At 36.9% G+C, this 21,290-nt stretch overlaps 1 protein-coding gene and 1 pseudogene across 9 annotated transcripts in view; both read right to left on the reverse strand.

The window, feature by feature from the left end:
* The window catches only part of LOC145978876 (uncharacterized), a 164,433-nt gene that overhangs the window by 116,455 nt on the left and 26,688 nt on the right, over positions 1–21,290 (reverse strand). For 8 of the 9 annotated variants that reach the window (XM_083111783.1, XM_083111784.1, XM_083111786.1 and 5 more), the window contains 10 exons: positions 20,297–20,320; positions 19,560–19,583; positions 18,773–18,796; positions 18,324–18,347; positions 17,943–17,966; positions 14,921–14,944; positions 10,961–10,984; positions 10,238–10,261; positions 9,738–9,761; positions 370–387 (listed from right to left, as the gene is read on the reverse strand). In XM_083111783.1, coding sequence (XP_082967909.1) covers positions 370–387; positions 9,738–9,761; positions 10,238–10,261; positions 10,961–10,984; positions 14,921–14,944; positions 17,943–17,966; positions 18,324–18,347; positions 18,773–18,796; positions 19,560–19,583; positions 20,297–20,320 — 234 coding nt within the window. The remainder of the gene's footprint in view (positions 1–369; positions 388–9,737; positions 9,762–10,237; positions 10,262–10,960; positions 10,985–14,920; positions 14,945–17,942; positions 17,967–18,323; positions 18,348–18,772; positions 18,797–19,559; positions 19,584–20,296; positions 20,321–21,290) is intronic. The other variant, XM_083111781.1, reaches the window with a different exon arrangement.
* LOC145978979 (ADP/ATP translocase 2 pseudogene) lies at positions 8,469–9,541 on the reverse strand (annotated as a pseudogene).

The raw sequence follows: 21,290 nt of genomic DNA on the forward strand, positions 1-21,290 counted from the left end.
TTTTTAACAAAGAAGAGGAAGGGTGCTTGGAACACTATATTGATTTCCAAATCTTATAATATTAATTGCTCCAAAGTTAAAAAAAAAATAATTTAGATGTAAAGTAATTCTAAAACAGTATACGACATCCTATATACATTGCTTTCCTTTCTCTTATGTGCCTAAAACATAAAAATGTGCTTTTAATGTTAAATGATATAACAATGCTCGTGTACTCAATACTTATAATTAATGAAGACAGTAGTCCTTAATATCAATTTCTACACATTCATAAACTATCCTCACCCTCTGAAATCAGGTATTTTCTTGCTTTTTTCCTTCATTCCTAATTTGAGTCCCTGCCCGCCTGTTTAACATATATATACTTACTTGGCTTCCTTTTTGTACCTAAAATATAGCACAAATATGTTATTTAGTGATATGTAATAACAGTGTGTGTAACATAGTTTCTTTATATTTTCAGAGTGAATCAAACTTATAACTACGTTTTACATCCTACGTTTAGGCCGTTCGCCGGCTTCAACTGCTTGGCTGCAAGAGGATGTGTGTATGAGGAATGAAATAAATTACGCTCATTGCCCTTTACCAATATTTAATAGAATCCGCACAAGGGAGGGAGGGAAGATCACGCACTAGTCAGCAAGATAGTGCTGTCACGTGTACGATATATATTTAATTTTCTTCTTGTTCTGTGAGTAATATTGGTGCAGAGTTTTATCCGTAAGATGAAAAAAAGCAGAATTTATAAGAAGAAGCATAGTTTATACGTATTATTTTATAGTTGATGAGTTGTTACTATCACTGTTCGTAATTTCGTCGCGGCGAGGAACTATGAAGAATGATGATGATGATCGTCTTCGTTAGAAAGTAGCTGTTCTATGCTGCCAGTGTTTCAATGTTTCTCGCAGTGTTGTCAACTTCTGATACATAGGTTTCACTAGCTGTGGCTTCTTCCAAATAAAGGCCTCCTAGAATATGAGGTATATCCGCTTGCATTCCTGAATGTAAATCTAAGGCATTCACATTGTCTTCCTCTGTACCTGGTCGATCGAGAGTTACCGTTTGTGGTGCGTAAAGTTTCATCCTGACCGACGCTAGCTTTTGTTCAAACCATTTTCCTTGCTTGATCCCTTCGATTCTGTAATGGTTCTTATCAAGTCGCTCGATTACCACGAAGGGGCTAGTGTTGCCCACGAGACGAGACATATCCCGTCTCGTCTCGTGTCTTGTCTCGAAAACGAGACGAGACACGAAACGGGACAGCCTTTCTAAAATTCGAGACGGGACGAGACTGACCACCTGTCTCGTCTCGTTTTCGAGACGAGACACGAGACGGGACGAGACGGCTCGAAAAGACTCGTCTCGTCTCGAAAGTCTCGAAAAAATATAAAGAAAATAACTAATCAATTAAAAATATTTATTTATTAGGAATAAAGCATTTTCTTTGGAAACCCAAAACAGCTTCTATTACATGAATAAAGATCTGCAAGATTCGAAAAATCCTAATTCATCACACGTTGTCTGTAACGAATTTGCCCAGACTTTAGCCTCGCGTCCCAGCTATCTTAACTTGCAAAATCCCTGTATCTTCCTACTGAAATTTCCTCAGGATACCTTAAATCTGGCAACTATCTGCTACCCCAAGAGCTCTCTTCCATTCATTCTTGCGCAAAAGGATCCGGAGGTAGTCACTGCCATTGTTTACTATGGCCCTGTACCAGCCATACTGGCGACAATCGTCATAAAATTTCTCGCCCAAACAGACCCTTCTTTCATTTGCGACCCTCTTCTCAAAATTCACAGCAGCTAGAGTTGCTAACGGGACGAGACGGGACAGGCTTTTAAAAATTCGAGACGAGACGAGATTGATCATGTGTCCCTTTGACAAACGAATATTTTCGAGACGAGACAGCATTTCACAGCATTTCCACGAGACGAGACAGGCCAAAGTCTCGTCTCGTGGGCAACACTAACAGCAGCTTCGAGTGCTGGTTGCAAACTCCAAAGATTTCGCACTAAAAACCTAGGTAAAGGTAAAGATCCAAGTGCCATGAAGGCACATTTACGGGATGTGGGGGAAAGGTCATTTTGGAGTCGAAGTGATCAGCATCACACTCCGGCCGCTTTTGCCCTCCAGGATTGCCCCAATGCACCCATTGATATGAGGCTGTTGAGCCCCGGAGCTGCTTTATGCGGGGACAATGCGGAAAAATTCCGACCTTTATTCACCCACCACGGGAATCGAACCCGGGTCTCCCGCCTGGCAGTCAGACGCCCTATTGACTACACCACCGCGGCTGTAAAAACCTAGTAAAAGTTAGTTCAATTAGATATTCTGTTTTGAAATAACGAATATAAAATTTGCCTGAAGTCATAGGAGTAATAAACGACATGCAATAGCAACAAGTGTCGCTTGGAAATGAACCCACAGTAATAAATGCAACCTTCCGAACGGAAGCGACTAGACCGGCAAGCGGCACGTATTGCTTTGTCGCTTGCGTGTAATTCGGACTGGGCCGTTTTTTAATAGCGTGCATTGTGTCGCTTCTGTCTGTTGCTAGTGAAATCACAGTGAAAGCTTGCTTATAGACTAAGAGAGATTTCACATCGAAGCGACATGCGACCCGTAACACGTGGCGCTTCAGGATTTAACCAATCGAACGCAGGTTTGTGCGGCTTGCCATGCTCCTACTCTGTGAAACGTTGTTGTTGATTGGCTCATTCCAAACCAACATGTGTCGCGTGTCGCTTGTCGCTCCGGTCTGAAATATCCTTAAAGGAGCGTGTCGCTTGTTGCTTTGGTGCAAAACCCCTGTGTCGCTTGTCGCTTGTCGCCTGTTGCTTCAACCTGAAAGCTATCTTGTGGAAATTTCGCACCGAAGCGACAAGCGACACGTATAATTCAAACCCAAGCGACACAATCCCCTTCAGTCTGAAGGAAAACATTCACCCCGCATCCGTGAACAACGGACCGAGGAGACAAGACAACTGTTCGAAAGGTTGCATTGATTACTGAAAGTTCGCTTCCAAGCGACTCATGTCGCTTGTCGCCTGTAACTTTGGTGTGAAGAATTCTTCCTCACAGGAAACTCTTCGAACCGAAGATCCACGTCTCGCTTGTCGCTTGCTTGTTGTTCTGCTTAGGCCGTTTTCTGTCGCGAGGGTTGTTATCCGCGCATGCGCGATAAATGCTTGCTTATAAACTGAAGTGTCCCTGTCGTTCGTTGCTTCAGTGTGATACTTCCGTGTCGCTTGTCACATTGAACAAGCCACAGGAGGGAAGCGACAAGCAAGAAACATGTTTCGCTTGGATACGAACGCTCAGTAAACGTAACCTTCCGAATCGTAGCACCACGTGTCTCTTGTCGCTTCCGTGTCGCTTGAATTGGGTCGTTTTCTTAATATCGAGCGTAGAATCGCCTCGATCTGTTGGTACTGCCCGTGCGATGAATACTTTTATCATAGACGGAACGAAAGGGGATCCTGTCGCTTGTCACTGCAGTGTAAACCCCCGTGTGGCTTGTAGGCTGTCGCGTGGAACAAAGCTGCCTGAAAGCTCCCTGCGTGTACGATGGATAAAGAGTGGATGGGAGCTAGAAAAGCAAGGCAGATTCTATACATTATCTAGCTATTGATAATCAACAAACTTTATTTGATATACTCATGTTCTTATGATTAAGGAATGATATTTATTCTCACTATAGCTACAGTGAGCAAAGTGATTACAGGTTTAACCCATTTTCGAGAATAATATTTTGTGATGTCTCCCAGTTATAACTTTTGTTGGTATAATATCCTGCATTACTTTTACGAGACGAGACGAGACACGAGACGGGACAAACGAACATTTTCGAGACGAGACAGCATTTCCACGAGACGAGACGAGACAGACGAAAGTGGGCAACACTAGAAGGGGCCTTCGTACTTGCCTGAAAACACTTTGGACGTCTTCGATAAGCGTCTATCGTTCCACAAAAGTATTTGATCGCCAGGTTTGAACGCTGCTTGAGAATAGTTAGGATCAAGCCGTGCTTTATCCATTCTGTGGCGTTTGAGGAGATTTTCTTTTGTCAATCGGCGCGAAAGTTTCATATGTTCCAGCCGTTCATAATTGCTCACGTGCTCCGGTGGAGTTTGAAAAATAGCATCCGATAAGGTGCGGGGATGATAGCTCATCAGCAAATATGTAGGTGAGTATCGAGCAGATGAACGCGGCGTGTTGTTGTATGTGAAAGTGTCGGCCCCCCTATCCCTTGTTTCTATCCGGCCCTCTGGATTACTTCCTACTTTCATCCCTCAATCTCTCCTTTCACCTCACCCTGGGTGCAAAGCGAGCAGATTATATTTGCGCCGGAATTACAAAAGGGGGGTTTCACATAACAATTTATATTTGTATGTCCCTGCTTAAATTTCATGTTATTAATACGAACAGTAGCGTACATCTCGCCCTTCGACGTAACGCTGCCCACAGCTAATGAAATGTTCCATTTTCTTGTCTTCATGAATTTATTTCCATCCCTCTCTAACAACTTGGCTGTTTCCAAACTTAGCGTAGAAGCTGAAGCTCCCGTATCTGCAAATAATACAAAGCGTTTCTTGTTAATCTTACATTGAATGAGAGGTTCGAGGTCTTGCCGAAAACAGCCTTCTCCATTCAAAAAACGGCCTTTGTTTCTGCGTTTTCTCCCGGCGGGTGACAGAATGTTTATTTGGGGACGCTGCTGACCTCCCTTTCCAGCGGGTTGGTTCCTTTTATTGGCCTGTTGACATTCCTGAAGTTTATGTCCCTCACTACGGCAGCCCCAACAAATTACCTTTGCAGAATTTTTATTGGCCCCCGCTTGCCCAAAAGTTGCATCAAAAGAGGGTCTCTTGTGCCCTACGGTCGCATCACCGCCAATGCCCCTTCTTAGAAACGCGGTTGTTTCACAGCACTTGATCCTTTTTCCTAAACCTGGATTGAGAGAGTATAAGGGTAGCTGGTCACTCTCGGTTCCCCCCTCGCTTGTCCTCGCGGACAAAGCCAAATGTTTTACTCCTGTTCTTCGCGAGGTGTCCTCTTCAGTGTTGCAAACTTCAGAAAAAGATAATTCCGTCTCACCGGCGAGCGGTGAATAATAAAGCCTTTCTGAATACAACCTCCTCTGAACAATGGCTGCTTCAGATTCCAATTCCTTCAAAGTATGAAATTGCATCCCATACAAATGCCTTCGGAAACTAGGGTGTGCATGAGATAAAATATGTTCTATTACTTCACATTCGTCTGTCTCTTTTTGCCTCATAGAAAACAGTTTCCTCATTCGACGAATAAACAAAACCAGAGATTCTTCGCTCATTTGGAAGCGATTCTGAATCAATCTGTTGATCTCATTCTTATAATCTACAGAATAATATTCTTCTAAAAAAGCATTTTCAAAGCTCTTGAAATCTTCAAACGGGCGTGAAAATCTAAACCAATCCCCTGCAGCCTTCCTTAGCGAAAACGGAAGAATATTGTCAAACAATGACTTCTCCGAAATGCCCATGACATCTTTATAATTCCGCAACTCTTGCAAATAATCATGCGGCGAAATCTTGTCATCGCTCCCTGTGAAGACTGGAATCGGTAAATTTGACTTATCGAGAATTTTCTGAACTTTTTTCTCCTCTTCCTTAGCACTCTGCTGTTCAGTGCGCGATAAAGCAAGATTATTTAATTCCCTAATAATTTCCTCCTGAGATTTATCGCTTATATCCTGATTACCCAATAGCTGTCCAAGCAAAACTCTATCAATTTGTACTGCCATTTTTTCTACTTTACTTTTTCCACTACGTAATAACATTCACTTCTGTACGATCTTCGTTGTAAAAATTAAAACATCTATCCGTCCGTCAGTCCGTCTATCTTTCAAACTTATAGACCTGACGACAATTTATACAACAAGATATATCCTGGACAATAGAGCCCCCATATGTGAAAGTGTCGGCCCCCCATCCCTTGTTTCTATCCGGCCCTCTGGATTACTTCCTACTTTCATCCCTCAATCTCTCCTTTCACCTCACCCTGGGTGCCAAGCGAGCAGATTATATTTGCGCCGGAATTACAAAAGGGGGGTTTCACATAACAATTTATATTTGTATGTCCCTGGTTCGTTTACACATATACAGCAAGTGAATATACAACTGGTTAAATGGACAGTACCGTAGTTCTTGAAATTATAACATTCTCGTAGGATATATTGGTTTATTATACGTAGTTATATATATACATATTTTACAGAGCGTTTCCATGAGTGTCTTGCATAGACCAAATTACCAAATCTCTAAATCAATATATTTGCGCACCTATGGCATAACCATCGGCACTTCCCTTACCACCGAGTTAGCAAAACTATCTCGGTGGGCCTATCCTCAGCTTAAATGATATTCCGTTACAAATGCGTTTCCTTACGCCTTCTCTCTTTCTTTTGGGCATCAATTAATCAAATACGGAAGTATCCACATAATCAAAGCTTTTTCTAAAAGGGGACTTGGGACAGCAACAGGGGCTGGCATAACCAGATGCTACATTATGATATCCAGTTTAGCCACCAAAAGTGGACTAAACTTGAGGAGACGTTCCTCTTTCGTCGATCAATGGGGAAACACTGTTTTTTGCTAAAGCCCACTGGCTCTTTTTATAGTCGGGGTAAACGTCCGTGGACGTGGACCCCGTAGCGTTGGAAAATTCCACTGCCAACGGTCCTTTGTAAGGCAGCTAGCTCCCCCAACCGGGGAGGTAAAAAGCAGGGGAATCTAACATCCAGCAAAGCACAATCCAATAAGTATATACACTTACATGCAATAATAACATAAAAGTACACTCATAGAAACATATTACTTAACCCTACACCTTGTAGCTGGCCAGCAATTAATTATTACAATATACCAAAACCAGTAATGGTCAATCCGACCGTTACATAGTTGGTCGACAGTGATTTTTTTCTGGAAAGCCAAATGGTAATATGATTTTCGTGTACAGAAAATCCACCAAAACTTCAGCAGTGAGAGAGTGTGTCGGTGCGGCTACCACGTAACGCGTGGCTGCGTCAGAGCACCTGATCACGTAGCGATGTCCCTCTGGTCCTGATGTGACATATGGACCGCATTGGTCCAAGGCGATAATTTGGAAAGGTGTCAGAGAAGTCTTTGTTTGTAGTTCGAAGTGCTTTGGTTGGCGGGACTGCTTATGTCGTGCACACTGTTCACATTCTTTGCATTTCTTGTAGATGAAGGATTTCTGAGAAGGAAAATAATAACGGTCCTTCGCATAGGCATATGTTTTATAATAGTCAAAGTTATTTAGTGCATGTGGAGAAGAGTGCATTTGTTCAAACCATATATCTTGTAATGACTGAGGGATGCATGTGAGCAATCTTTCCTGTTTATCCAAAGTTCGTGACCTTCTGTAAATAATGTCATCTATGAGAAGGAATTGCTGGCTGGTTCTATCGTATTTAGGGTCGGCTTCTTGACTTTCAATTAAATGTAGGTTAATGTTTTTGAGAAAAGGGTCTGCTTGCTGTTCCTTGGCAAGGTGAAATTCACGTGTTCTCTAAACAGACACAATTTCATCTTCTAGGAGAGAAGAAAAGGTTTCATCTTGGATCCTTGTGTTACGGCTAATGACGTCCGAAGCACTGTTGTCGGTTCCCTTTAGATGTTGAATAATGAAATCGTAGTCGGACAGAAATTGCGAAAAACGCCAAAGGCGGCCTTTTAGGGTGGTTGATTGTCATAAATTTTGAAGATATTTGGAATCGGCGTGCAATATAAATCTTTTGAAAAGGATGTAGTGTCGAAATGCTTTTAAAGCAAAAATTATGCCAGAGAGTTCTAACATGTTTATGTCTTGTTCCCTTTCCTTATCATTTAGTATCCTGCTTGCGTATGCAATCGGCTTGACATTTCCTTGGGATCTTCGTGAGCGATGACAGCCCCTAGAGCAATTTTGCTACTGTCCGTGTATATGTGAATAGGAATGGAGGGATCGTATGTGTCTAATACTGGGCTCGTCATTAATGAATGTTTTAAAGCATTGAATGCATCGTTTTGTGCTTCTGACCATCAAAATGTTCTCTCCTTCTTCAGCATTTGTGTAAGAACTGATGCGTGTTTTGAAAAATGTGGAGAGTAACGACGGAAAAAATTTGCCAGAGCCAAAACTTGACGTAAAGTCTTCTTGCTTGTAGGTATCGGATACGAGATAACAGTTTCTAGCATCTTATGACTACCAAACTGCCTTTATTGCTTTATTTTCTGTTCTAAAGGATTTCATGCAACATTACCTCATGTGCATTGAGCTGGCAGTCTTCTACTTTGAACATATCCAATCATTATCGTCACCACTTTGATGTATGCAATAGTGGAATGCTGGATTGTTTTCTTCTGGTGACTTTAATGATCAAGTTATTAGGACTGAAAGCAGAACACTACATATTCCTCCCCCCTAAATACATTACTGCCTTTTTAAAAATAAATTCGATCCAGTTGAAATTCGGCGGGTTAAATTTCCTGATGGGAAGAAAGAATCACTCGAAGCTTCAAAACGTGGTGTTTACACGCGTCTCCAAAAACTCACGTTGCCACCTTAGAAGAGGAACGCCTTAATGTCGTCGTACAGTACAAGTACCAGAGCACCTATATGCCTCTGAGAATGTTGGAGAGAGCTCCCTTGAAGAAAGCACCACCTCCCTCTGTTCTGTAGATCTTTCTCCAGCAATCGATGGTGCCAGTGTAAGTGATGTCACCCTTGGATCTGCCGGACTCCATCATAAGACGTCGTTGGACAGTGTCGAATGGGTAGGAGACTATGCCCGCACACGCGGTCACGGTCTGAGCAATGGCCCATGAGATGAGGAAAGGTGTATTCTTGGGATGTGGCAACCGAAGTAGGCAGCTCTGTAGATGATGATATCCTGTATTGACACATGAAATCCTCTGTACAAACCAGTTAATTCATCAGACTTGAAGATCTTCGTGAGGCAGTTTCCAAGGCCTGAAAATTCTCTCTCCGCGCCAGCTTTGCCAACATCAGCTGCCAACCTGGTTCTGGCGAAATCCAGAGGATACACAAAGCAGAGAGATGTTGCACCAGCGGCAGCACCGGAGGACAAGTTGCCAATGAAGTAGCGCCAGAACTGGGTCCTCTTGTCGACACCTCCAAGGGACACCTGCTTGTACTTGTCCTTGAAGACGAAGTTAGGCCCTGAGTTGGAAAGTAACGGATGACGTTGCCCATGTTACTACGCCAGAAGCTCAAGAAACCTTGTTTCCTTGGGATGCGGACAAAGCAGTCGATCATACCCTTGTAGCGTTGTGCTTCGGAAATCTGCTTAGCCACATGTTGGACCTGCAGCACCTATTTCACTCGTTCAATGGAGGCCACGGCAGTTGATATGATCCATATATTTGTGTAACGCCACAACTTTAAAATATGTCACTGATATATTATACTTTTATGAAAGGACACGTAAATGTTGTGTTATTATATGTAATATTGTACTTTGTTTGTAATGTACATCTTTTGCTTAATTTGTATTGTATTTTATGCTCTATTATGAGTAGTTCAATGTATCTTCATGTTTTCGAGAGTACACTATGTGAATTAGTATTTCTAAACATGTGTAGATGTCAGTTTTGTTGATAGTGTCCTTTTGTAGATAGTGAATGATTAATCTGTACTTGAATCTGTGTTTTCGAAAATAATATATACTTACTTGGTTTCCATTTTCTTTTTGTACCTAAAATATAACACAAATAGGCTATTTAGTGATATGTAATAACAGTGAGTGTAACATAGTTTCTTTATATTTTCAGAGTGAATCAAACTTATAATTACTTCTATCGAAACTCCTTTAAAATATTTGTCTTATCTCTTATTTCTTGATCTTATTTATGTAGTAATTGTTTTAATTTAAATTGAATATGTAATCATCGGGTAGAATAATTCTCGCATCGAACACTTTTGCAAAGATCAATTTTTAAATTATTATTTGCAGTAAGATTAACAAAAATTAAATAGATATAAATTAGTTTTAATGGAGTAATTCTCTTTCTCTCTCTCTCTCTCTTCTCTCTCTCTCTCTCTCTCTCTCTCTCTCTCTCTCTCTCTCTCTCTCTCTCTAACACACACACACACACTAATCCACACACGCACACAAAGGAACAAAAACACACACACACGTATTAAATATATTATATATAAACAAATGCTTACTTGGTTTCCCTTTCCTGTATGTACCTAAAATAAAACACATATGTTTAGTTATACGTAATGACAGTGAGTGTAGCATAGTTTCTTCATATTTTCACTCACTACATATTCAGTAAATATTCCTTCATATCGATTAATACACAAACTTAACATGCATCACTCTCTATAAACATAAACATAATCCTTTAAGAAAAACAAATATTAGACATTCAGACTTCCTCTTATATCTTCTGATATTTTGACCTAGCATATTTTTCTGCTCTTTAGTTACGGTACAGTTTTTTTCGTACATTTGGTAAGAATATAATAATCAAACATGCTATTGATATTTATTGGCCTTTCGTATTCTTATAACTTTATTCTGTGCATCTGGATCCGGTTTCCTTTGCGTCTGAATGAAAGGAAAATATATCGTACCCTCTTAGTTGTCCTTAAGTAAATTATAATGTATAACTTTAAGAATTTGTAACGTACACTATCCCCTCAAAATGGAATAGGACCAGGACAAACAAACATGTAACAAAGAGTTAGAAAAGCATATCTACTACTATTAATATTTCCACATAAATTATATTAACTACCTCACATTTCCATATATCTACAAGCTCAAGATAAATATACGGCAGTTTTTTGTATTTGCATTTTTCTTTACAATAATAATAATTATTATTTAATATATTTAAAATTATTTTTAATTTAAAATAGTATAATTTTCGATATATTTACATTGTTTTCTGATTGTCGAGATGGCTATAGGAGAAAACACATATTATAAATTTCAAATGACATTATATTATATTAAAAATGTTATAAAATAGTAAGTGTTTTTAACTAGATAATTATGTATAAATATGTGATATACATTGATTCTATTATAACTTAGTAGTGTACGAAATATTTATTTTATCAGCATTGTTATTATTAGCAACTATGGAAATGATATTAATACAACATTGTTAATAATATCATAATACAACATTGTTAATAATATCATTCATATGTAAATATTGATTATTCATAATATTTTAAACGGGTATAATTTATCTAATTTTTAATTAAAGATTTACGAAAGTTTAATACTTGATTATTCTTTAACAATATTTCATTAACAAATTATGATATTATTAGTATATTTAAATAATTCGTTAAAGGGACTAGCCAAAATAGGTTTGATCTATCAATTTATCTTATTTTACTTTACTGAGAATGAGTGATGATGTAATGAAATTGATTAAGGGACACTCACAAAGAACTGCCATGCCCATGTAGCATATTGCAATTATTATAGAGAGCTATAAAGCTGACTTTAAATAACAAAATAAGAAGTGACATTTTAGGTTTTTACTGCAAGAAGTTCTCGTTGCTATTTGTGATCAGGTTCGAAAGTTCTATTTATATTATAATTTAATGAATAAATTGCGCATACAAATACATCTTAAATTAATAACAGTATACAAAAGTGTATATGTATATGTAAATATATATATACATGCAAACACACACATACAGGGTGTCCCATGTAACTTGACAAATCGAAATATCGCGAAAAATATGCATGGAACGAAAAAATGTTCCATATGAAAGTATAATAGTATTGTGGGGGCAAGTCTCCTATGCTACAATGAACCAATCCTGCCACCGCCCGGGTGGGGGTGGGGGCAGTGGGTAACCTTGAAATGTTAAAGGGGAAGCCATATTTTTATATTGCAGATTCGAATTCGACGTCCGAAATTAGGCAGGTTTTGTCCGACTTATTTTGTTCCATTTGTGATAAATAAATTGCTATCTCCATTTGCTTCTCACCATCGGGTGCTTGTTTTGGGTGAGTCTCATCGCCTCTCACCATCGGGCGCTAGATGCAATTATTCCAAGCAATTCTCGAAATGATGTCCTCGAATTTCAATGCATTTGCTGATTCGTTGTTGAAATAATTCAACACAACGCAGAAGTGTTGAGCAAGCATTTCTTTTTCGTTTGATCATGTTTGCGCTGGTTGTTGGCACATCTTGATAAACACTTCTTTCAGATATCCCCACAAAAAAAATTAAAAATCCGGCGACGTGAGGTCTGGCGATCTGGTAGGTCATTGCACCGGATCGCCTCTACCGATCCAACGACCATTGTACATCCAACGGTGAAAGGAACAGTAGGCGAATTGTCAACCATCATTTTAATTCGGTCTGAATTACACAATGTGATGACAATGAATTGAAATAAAGACGTCAATAATCAGAGAACTATGCCTGCTTCGAACCAACATAGTTTCATTTCTTAAAACAACACAGGATGTAAAATATAAACGTAATGAAAATAGCGGTGGACAATTTGCCTGCCATTATCTTTGCTGTTGACTGTACATGCGGTTTAATTCCTCCCGTGCTACTATTGCATTATGTGCTAAACAACCGTCATGTTGGAATCACATGTGCTGTCGCAGTACAAGGTTTACGTCGACAAGCAATGTCGGTAATTCCTCATGCAGAAACGTTCGATATTTGTGCCCTTCCAAAGTGCCGTCAATAACATAGGCACCAATCAGTTTGCGCCTTTGATTCCACACCACACGTTAACCTACCGAGGACGTTGACGTTCAACTTCACGCAAACAATGTGGGTTCCCCACACTCCAATAATGCATATTGTGACGTTAACCTGAGCGTGGTTTGTGAAGGTTGGCTCGTCGGAGAAAAGTACTCTACGAAACAACTGCTGGTCGACTAGTGTTTGTTCGCGTACCCATTCACAAAACACCACTCGATTGTGAAAATCGTCGCCATGAAGTTTCTGATGTAAGGACACGTGATAGGGATGAAATTTGTGACGTTTCAATATTCTCCAAACACTATTGCGAGAAATTCCTCAATACGACGAAATTACTTGCGTACTCGCCTTGGGATTGTGAGCCACCCCAAACTTTTTGACAACTACGAACAAACAAAGTACGCGAACGTAGCCTGTCAGGAGAACATTCCGCATAAAAGGTCACAGCATCGTAGATGTTCCTTCTGCATTCATCGTTAAAAAGGATAATTTCAATGTTTTCTTCTACGGATAGATAATCCATGATGTTGAATACCTCACTTAACTGTGCCGTTCGACTATCTGTGGTCACACTGCACTGACCATACAATCACCGACTACTGAGAGCGCGAGCAAAATGCTCCTAGGTCAGAGAATCCCCCTTCCCAAACTTGCCAGCCACTACATTTGCGAGACACAACCAACACGTTGCGCTTACGGCGCCATCGATCTATAACGAATGGAACAAAATGTGTCGGACAAAACCTACGTATTTTCGGACGTGGAATTCGAATCTGCAATAAAAAATAGGGGTTCCCTTTTAACATATCAAGGTTGCCGCCTGCCCCACCGACCTGGGGGTGGCGGGGTGGGTTCAATGTAGCGTAGGTGACTTGCCCCCACAATACTATTATACTTTCATATGGAACATTTTTTCGATCGATGCATATTTTTCGCGATATTTCGATTTGTCAAGTTACATAAGACACCCTGTATATATATAATACTCGCAGAGTGTCCTGCCTGTCGCGATGCCTCCCTTAATAACGACAGTTTTTAAATTTTCAATGATTGTTTTTAACTCTTTGTCACATGTTTCTCTATTCAACTCTAATAATAAAAACATAAGAGGATGGTCTGATAACGTATTTTCTGTGTGTGACTTGTCATTCTTATATTTAAAAAATGTGACAATGATTCTCTGAGATTTCGCGGATTTCATTTTCTGTTGCGATATCACCATGATACATGCAGTTTACGAACTTCATATGATAATCGAAGGGTGCTTCCATATACAATATACACCTTCTATGCACTTTGCGAAACTGTATTATGACAGGCTAACTTGGCCCTTAAGCAACACTATCTCGCAACCGTCGGTCACAGAGTGGAGTCTAGCAAAGCGTGTGTGTTCTTACCTGAGTGCTCTTTCACGAATTCCATATAATTATCATTCATGCTTTTCAAACACCATAGAGAACGAAAGATAAACTTTGAGATAAAATGGTACAACTTATTACAAGCATATATTCTGGAGTATGTGTTGCAATCGCTTATACATGTAACATGATACTAAGATTTTTGTGATTAATCTTTGGCCAGAGCTTTTCCTATTTGATGGCACAATTAGTTTACTTAAATATGGGCATAATTTACAAACCATTAATATAATCACGAAAGTAGTTATTAATTCTGAAATACAATTATCTAGGTGAAAGTGCATTTATGGAACAAATGTACGTAGAAAGTTATTAAGAAGCAGGTGAACGATGTCAACATAAATATTTCAATCGTAAATATGTTCTGTTTTCCTGAAAAGCATTTATAAGATTGAAATATTTTTAAACAATCGCCTTGATAGTGTCTGCATATTCGTTAAATTTTTGATTTACAAATTAGAGTAATGAAATTGAAAATAAGCATTTTAAAGAATCGTATTGTAAAAATGTCACTATACTTTAAAATTAAAATAACGTAATTTCTTTGTATATCATCAAATTTTAAAACATCAGATGGAATGCTTCATGCTATGAAGGTGACTAATCCTCATATACACGCAGAAATACTTTCATCTGTTTTTTTATTAACTATGGTTAAAATAAATTGAAAATAATTTAGTTTTAGAAATGTTCTAAATAATAAATGCATTAATTTTATTCATTCTTACATGGTTTCCCTTTTCCCGATGTGCCTAAAAAACACACACATTGCAAATGTTAGATGACATAATTAACAGCTAGTAACATAGTTTTTCATACTTCTGATTAGTGAATTAATCATAATATGTATGCTTCATACATGCTAAACCAATTTTGCTCTTCTATATAAATAAAATTGCAGGATTTGTGAAACAAATTTCCAGTTTAAATTGTTCTTCCTATCTGATTTTCCTATCAAACTTCTTTCATCTTCACTATTTAGAATCCTTTTTATTTTGTAATATTCACTGGAATTTAATCACTTCTTAATTAATTAAATTACAATATAATTACTAAGATTTGTTTGATTGTGTGTGTGTGTACTGTATATGAATTTAAAATTATACCATGAGAAGTCAGATAGATTATAAAACGTTTACTTTTTTTTTCTTTTCAGTTAAATTAAATTATGAGGAATATCACGGTCCTATATTATAGTTCTCTATACATTTACATTTCAGATTTGCGGTTTACAGACAAAGGACTTTTCTAGCTGTAAATGCTTCTCTTCTGGAAGTTATACTTCCTGTCTCGTTCTCGTTTCAAGCTTTACTTGCCTAATCATTCTTGGTCCTGTCTCGAATTGAAATTGCCTGTGCATATATTCTAATTTCATACGTGCTTACATGGTTTGCTATTTAGTGTACAGCGTACAAATTAAGGAAACATGTTAAACTTTAAATTATACTATGGACGAGTTTGTTGCCCAAAATTCTCCATATTTCATTAACTACACACTTTATTCGATATCTACAGTAGAAGAAGACTAAAGGGGTCCGAAGGATGTAAAAGTTATCGTCTTATTTCTCATGTGAAACATTTATGCAAAAATTCACGATAACTTGCTTGGACATTTTTACCCATTTAATATTTTCTTGAAAAAAAGTAACTTTGTCTTGTATTGTCTTCATTCTCTTGATCTTGGACTCCCGAATTTAATAAGTAAGTATTACAGCACCTCCAACTGCCACGAAGAAAGTATGAGGCATTTAAATACTTGCGTTGTTTCCTTCCTTCCTACAGCAGACCTGTATCCAGGATTTTGTGGGGGGAGGCGAATATGTAGAAAAGAGGGAAGACCTGAAATGCTGTTGGACTGATAGAATTAGTTACGTCGATTTTCGGACACTTTTGGCTATTCGCGAAGATGAAGATGAATGATGATATGATAAAATTGATAAAGGAACACTCACAAAGAACAACCATGCTCAGCCAGGGATTCGAAACCGGGACCAATGGCCTCGTAGCACGCTGTGCTAACCACTCTGTCACGGTGGCCAGCAAAATGCTGTTGGAGTATTAGATGTGGCCACCAATTTTATGTTGGTATTGCAGCTAGTGCTAAGTGACAAAATTGATATAAAAATGCTCGTGTACTCAATTCTTAAAATTAATAAAAACAGTAGTCCTTAATATCAATTTCTACACATTCATAAACTATCCGCACCCTCTGAAGTGAGGTATTCTCTTGCTTTTTTTCTTCATTCCTGTTTTGAGTCCCTGTATGCCTGTTTAATACATACATATATATATATATATATATATATATATATATATATATATATATATATATATAGGTTGGTCCGGGAGGAGCGGCAATATTTTGGGAACTGGTAGCATGGATGGTTTTAACAAACCGATTTTGAACGATAACGGAGATACGAACAGAAATAAAAATGATGTAGGAAAACATGAACAAAAACAGTAACAAGTTAAGCATGGCGGTGTAATGATAATTATGTAAGTAAATACAAGAAGGTACATGCTGATACTAATCTTTAGTGCATTAATTTGTGGTGTAGCAGTAATTAGTACACGATAATTAAGTAATGAAGCAAGCAATAAATGTAGAAAAATGAAATTAAGGAGGGAAAATGCCACAGAAATTATAGCAGGTCACAGCAAATTCTCAAAAATACCACCACCAATATCAATGCATTTCTGAGCGCGTCAGAGGACATATTGTGTTGTACTACGAAGTTCCCGGTGATGTTCCCGAATTAACGCAGCATTATTCATAATGCGAATGTGCAGTTCATCCCTTGTATACACCCTTTCCCGGTAAAAATCCTGCTTCATCCACCCCCATAAACAGAAATCAAGAGGGGTTAGATCAAGGTTGCCACGGAAATAGACCACTACCACGACGACGACAACGACCAATCCATCGATTAGGGTAGATGGAATTCAGATGTTGACCGACTGGGATGAGCAGGTGCTTCGTCATGCTGCAAGATGAGTTTCCGGCTTGTCTGCAAAGGAACATAGTCTAACTGGTCCGTCAAATAATTTGGAAAAGATGAAGGTACCGCTGTACATTCATGCGTTCAAAGGATAATTGGGCCAAGCTGAATGTCGCCAACAATGCCACACCACACGTTTATGGAAAATCTGTCTTGGTACCATGTGACAAGGGTTTCGTGAGGGTTGTCCCGAGCCCAAGGGTGTCTAATTTTCTTGATTACAATATTCAAAACTATTGAACTTTACGTATTGCAATCAAATTTTGATTTGCTTTGAAATATTACATTCACGTTACCCTAATATCTTACAAATTTATAACAATGTATTGCGGACAATAGCAGCAAAATATTTTATTTATATTTTGACTCAAATGCTTCTAATTTATATACAATTTTCAATCAGACTGTTTTCCTGAATGTCATGACCTCGATCTTAAAATAAAAACATCAAAAAACATCTATTATAATTTACAGCAACAAAATTCCATTCCTCAAAATATCACAGAAAAAATAATAAAAAATAAGAATAGAAAATAAAAATAACGATGGACAATTTACCTACTATTAATCTTTGCCATTGACTGCGTGTACAACTTTTATTATTATTATGTTTTGTGTAGTAACATGAAGTAAAATGTAATGTTTATTGTTATTGTTTCATAGATACTCTACTTTGACAAGTTAACACATTGGCTGACTAGTTGTTCATGCCACAAATAGAACATTATTTGTGTATACGCACACTTACATTGTTCCCAGATTGCCGAGTTCCCTACAAAATAACAGACAAATTTAAACTGTTAAATGATTTCAATTAATTGCGTATCACATAATTTTCCTCCAGATCTTCATTAAAAACATTTAATTCAACGATCACGATTTGAATTATAGGGTAGTATAATTTAAGCAAAGGAAATTAATTGTTGTGCTTATACACCAAATACTATTTCAATCGTCAATTTTTAAGATATTAATTTCAGTAAATTGACAAATATAATTTAAATATATATTAGTTCTAATGGAGGATCTCACACACACACGCGCGCGCGCCTATTTAGTATATATATTGAAGAGTGATGCAGAGTAGAATCTGCAAAAGTTCTACTTTTATATATATACACATACTTACTTGCTTTCCCTTTCCTCTTTGTACCTAAAATATAACACAAATGGGCTATTTAGTGATATGTAATAATAGAGTGTGTAAAATAGTTTCTTTACATTTTCAGAGTGAATCAAACTTATAATTACTTCTATCGAAACTCTTTTAAAATATTTGTCTCATCTCTTATCTCTTGATCTTATTTATGATGTCATTGTTTAAATTAAAATTAAATATACAATCATCAGGCAGAAAAAAATTAGCATCAAATACTTTTCCAAAGGTCAATTTTTAATTTTTTATTTTCATTAAGATTAACAAAAAATATTTAGATATAAATTAGTTCCAATGGAGTAATTCTTTCTCTCTTTCTCTCTTTCTCCCTCTCTCTAACACACGCACACTAAAACACACACGCTCGCAGGGGATGAAACGCACACACGTATTAAATATATTATATATAAACAAATGCTTACTTGGTTTCCCTTTCCTGTATGTACCTAAAATAAAACACATATGTTTAGTTATACGTAATGACAGTGAGTGTAGAATAGTTTCTTCATATTTTCACTCACTACATATTCAGTAAATATTCCTTCATATCGATTAATACACAAACTTAACATGCATCACTCTCTATACACATAAACATAATCCTTTAAGAAAAACAAATATTATACATTCAGACTTCCTCTTCTATCCTCTGATCGTATTTTGACATAACATATTTTTCTGCTTTTTAGCTTCGTTAATGATTTGATTGCCTGCTCTTTCTTACATTTGGTAAGAATATAATAATCAAACCTGCTATTGATATTTATAGGCCTTTCGTAATCTTATAACCTTATTCTGTGCATCTGGATCCGATTTCCTTTGCGTCTGAATGAAAGGAAAAAAATATCGTACCTTCTTATTTGTCCCTAAGTAAAACATAAAGTAAAGCTTTAAAAATGTGTAACGTACACTATACCCTCACAATGGAATAAAATCAGGACAAACAAACATGTAACAAGGAGTTAGAAAAGCATATCTACTACTACTAATATTTCCACAAACATTACATTAACTACCTCATATTTCCTATAATCTGTAGTACTTGTTCTACTCACTTACTTAAAAACTTTAAACATTATCTACAAGCTCACGATACACATACTGCAGATTCTTGCATTTGAAGTTTTATCTTTACAATAATAATAATTATTATTAAATGTAATTAAAATTAAGTTTATTCTAAAATAGTATAATTTTCGATATATTTACATTGTTTTCTGCTTGTCGAGATGGCTATAGGAGAACACACACTTTATAAATTTGAAATGGCATTCTATTATTTTAAAAATGTTATAAAAGTGTAAGCCTTGTTAACTAGATAATTATGTATAAACATGTGATATACATTGATTCTATTATAACTTAGTAGTGTACGAAATATTTATTTTATCAGTATTGTTATTATCAGGAATTATGGAAAATATATTAATACAACATTGTTAATAATATCATTCACATGTAAATATTGATTATTGATAATAATTTAAACGGGTATAATTTATCGAATTTTTTGTTAAAGATTTATGAAAGTTTAATACTTGATTATTCTTTAACAATATTTCGTTAACAAATTATAATATAATTAGTATATTTAAATAATTCGTTAAAGGAACTAGACAAAATATTTATGATCTATCGATTTCTTTTATTTTACTTTGCTGAGGATGATTGATGATGTAATGAAATTGATGGAGGGACAATCACAAAGAACTCCCATGCCCATGTCGCATATTGCAATTATTATAGAGAGCTATACAGTTGACTTTAAATAACAAAATAATAAGTAACATTTTAAATTTCTACTGCAAGAAGTTCTCGTTGCTATTTTTGATCAGGTTTGAAAGTTCTATTTAAATTATAATTTAATGAATAAATTCCGCATACAAATACATCTTACATTAATAACAGTAGTATGTTTACAGAAGTACAATATATATAATACTCACAGAGTGTCCTGGGTTTCGAGATGACTAAAGAAAAAAAGTTTTTAAATTTTCAATGATTGTCTTAACACTTTGTCAAATGTTTCTCCACTCAACTCTAATAATAAAAACATAAGAGGATAGTCTAATAACGTATTTTCTGTGTGTGATTTGTGATTTTAATATTTTAAAAAAATGGACATTGGTGCTCTCAGATTTCACGAATTTCAAAATCTGTTGGGATATCACCATGACCCATGCAGTTTACGAAAAGCAGCCGTTTATTGTAAAGGGATTTCATAAGTAAGTATTGTGGTATTAGATTGCAGTGAATGTTAAAAGTGATATGGCTTTAATAAACGTTGTAAAACGGTAAGGTGTTAGTAATGTTTCTAATTGGACTTCCTGAGAGTGCTCAGAGCAGCAATAACATAAAGGAGAGTCCCATAAGTCTGCCGCACGCGGAGATTGGGCAACTACCGTGACGTAGTAATCCAGTGGCGAACTTAAAAAGGAACGTCACAATCTGTCGGTCACGATTCTGATTTTAGGAAATTATTATACAATTTTTGGATTCACAAACAATCTGAAATTTTGAATTCTTCTGTATGAAAGATGTTTATAGGAAGGTAATAGCTTGCAAATGTCAGTTTCGTATTCCATAGGTGTGCAAACAATCATATCATGAAGAAAATGTTAGTCAGTGCTGAAGTAATAATAATACTATAATTGGCATCACCGTCTACGAAAATTAAGATATTGTAAAAATAAAACTGCAGATATCTTTTTCTGGGCACGCTTCTGGTTTATCAATATTTAGAATATTATATCCACCTCTAGAACTTGAACTTCATTTCTCTCCCAAAGATTTTTTTAGTATTCAATGCTGTAGTTGATCTTATACATATTATGAATAACAATCTCGTCTATAATTTCAATTATTTTGATTCCTGGATTCCCTTCCAAACATAGCACGATAATAATAATCTTTGGTTAATGTTGCAATAACTCATTTTGT

This window comes from Lepisma saccharinum, chromosome 25 (assembly GCF_977018435.1).
Source record: "Lepisma saccharinum chromosome 25, izLepSacc3.1, whole genome shotgun sequence".
Taxonomy (NCBI): domain Eukaryota; kingdom Metazoa; phylum Arthropoda; class Insecta; order Zygentoma; family Lepismatidae; genus Lepisma; species Lepisma saccharinum.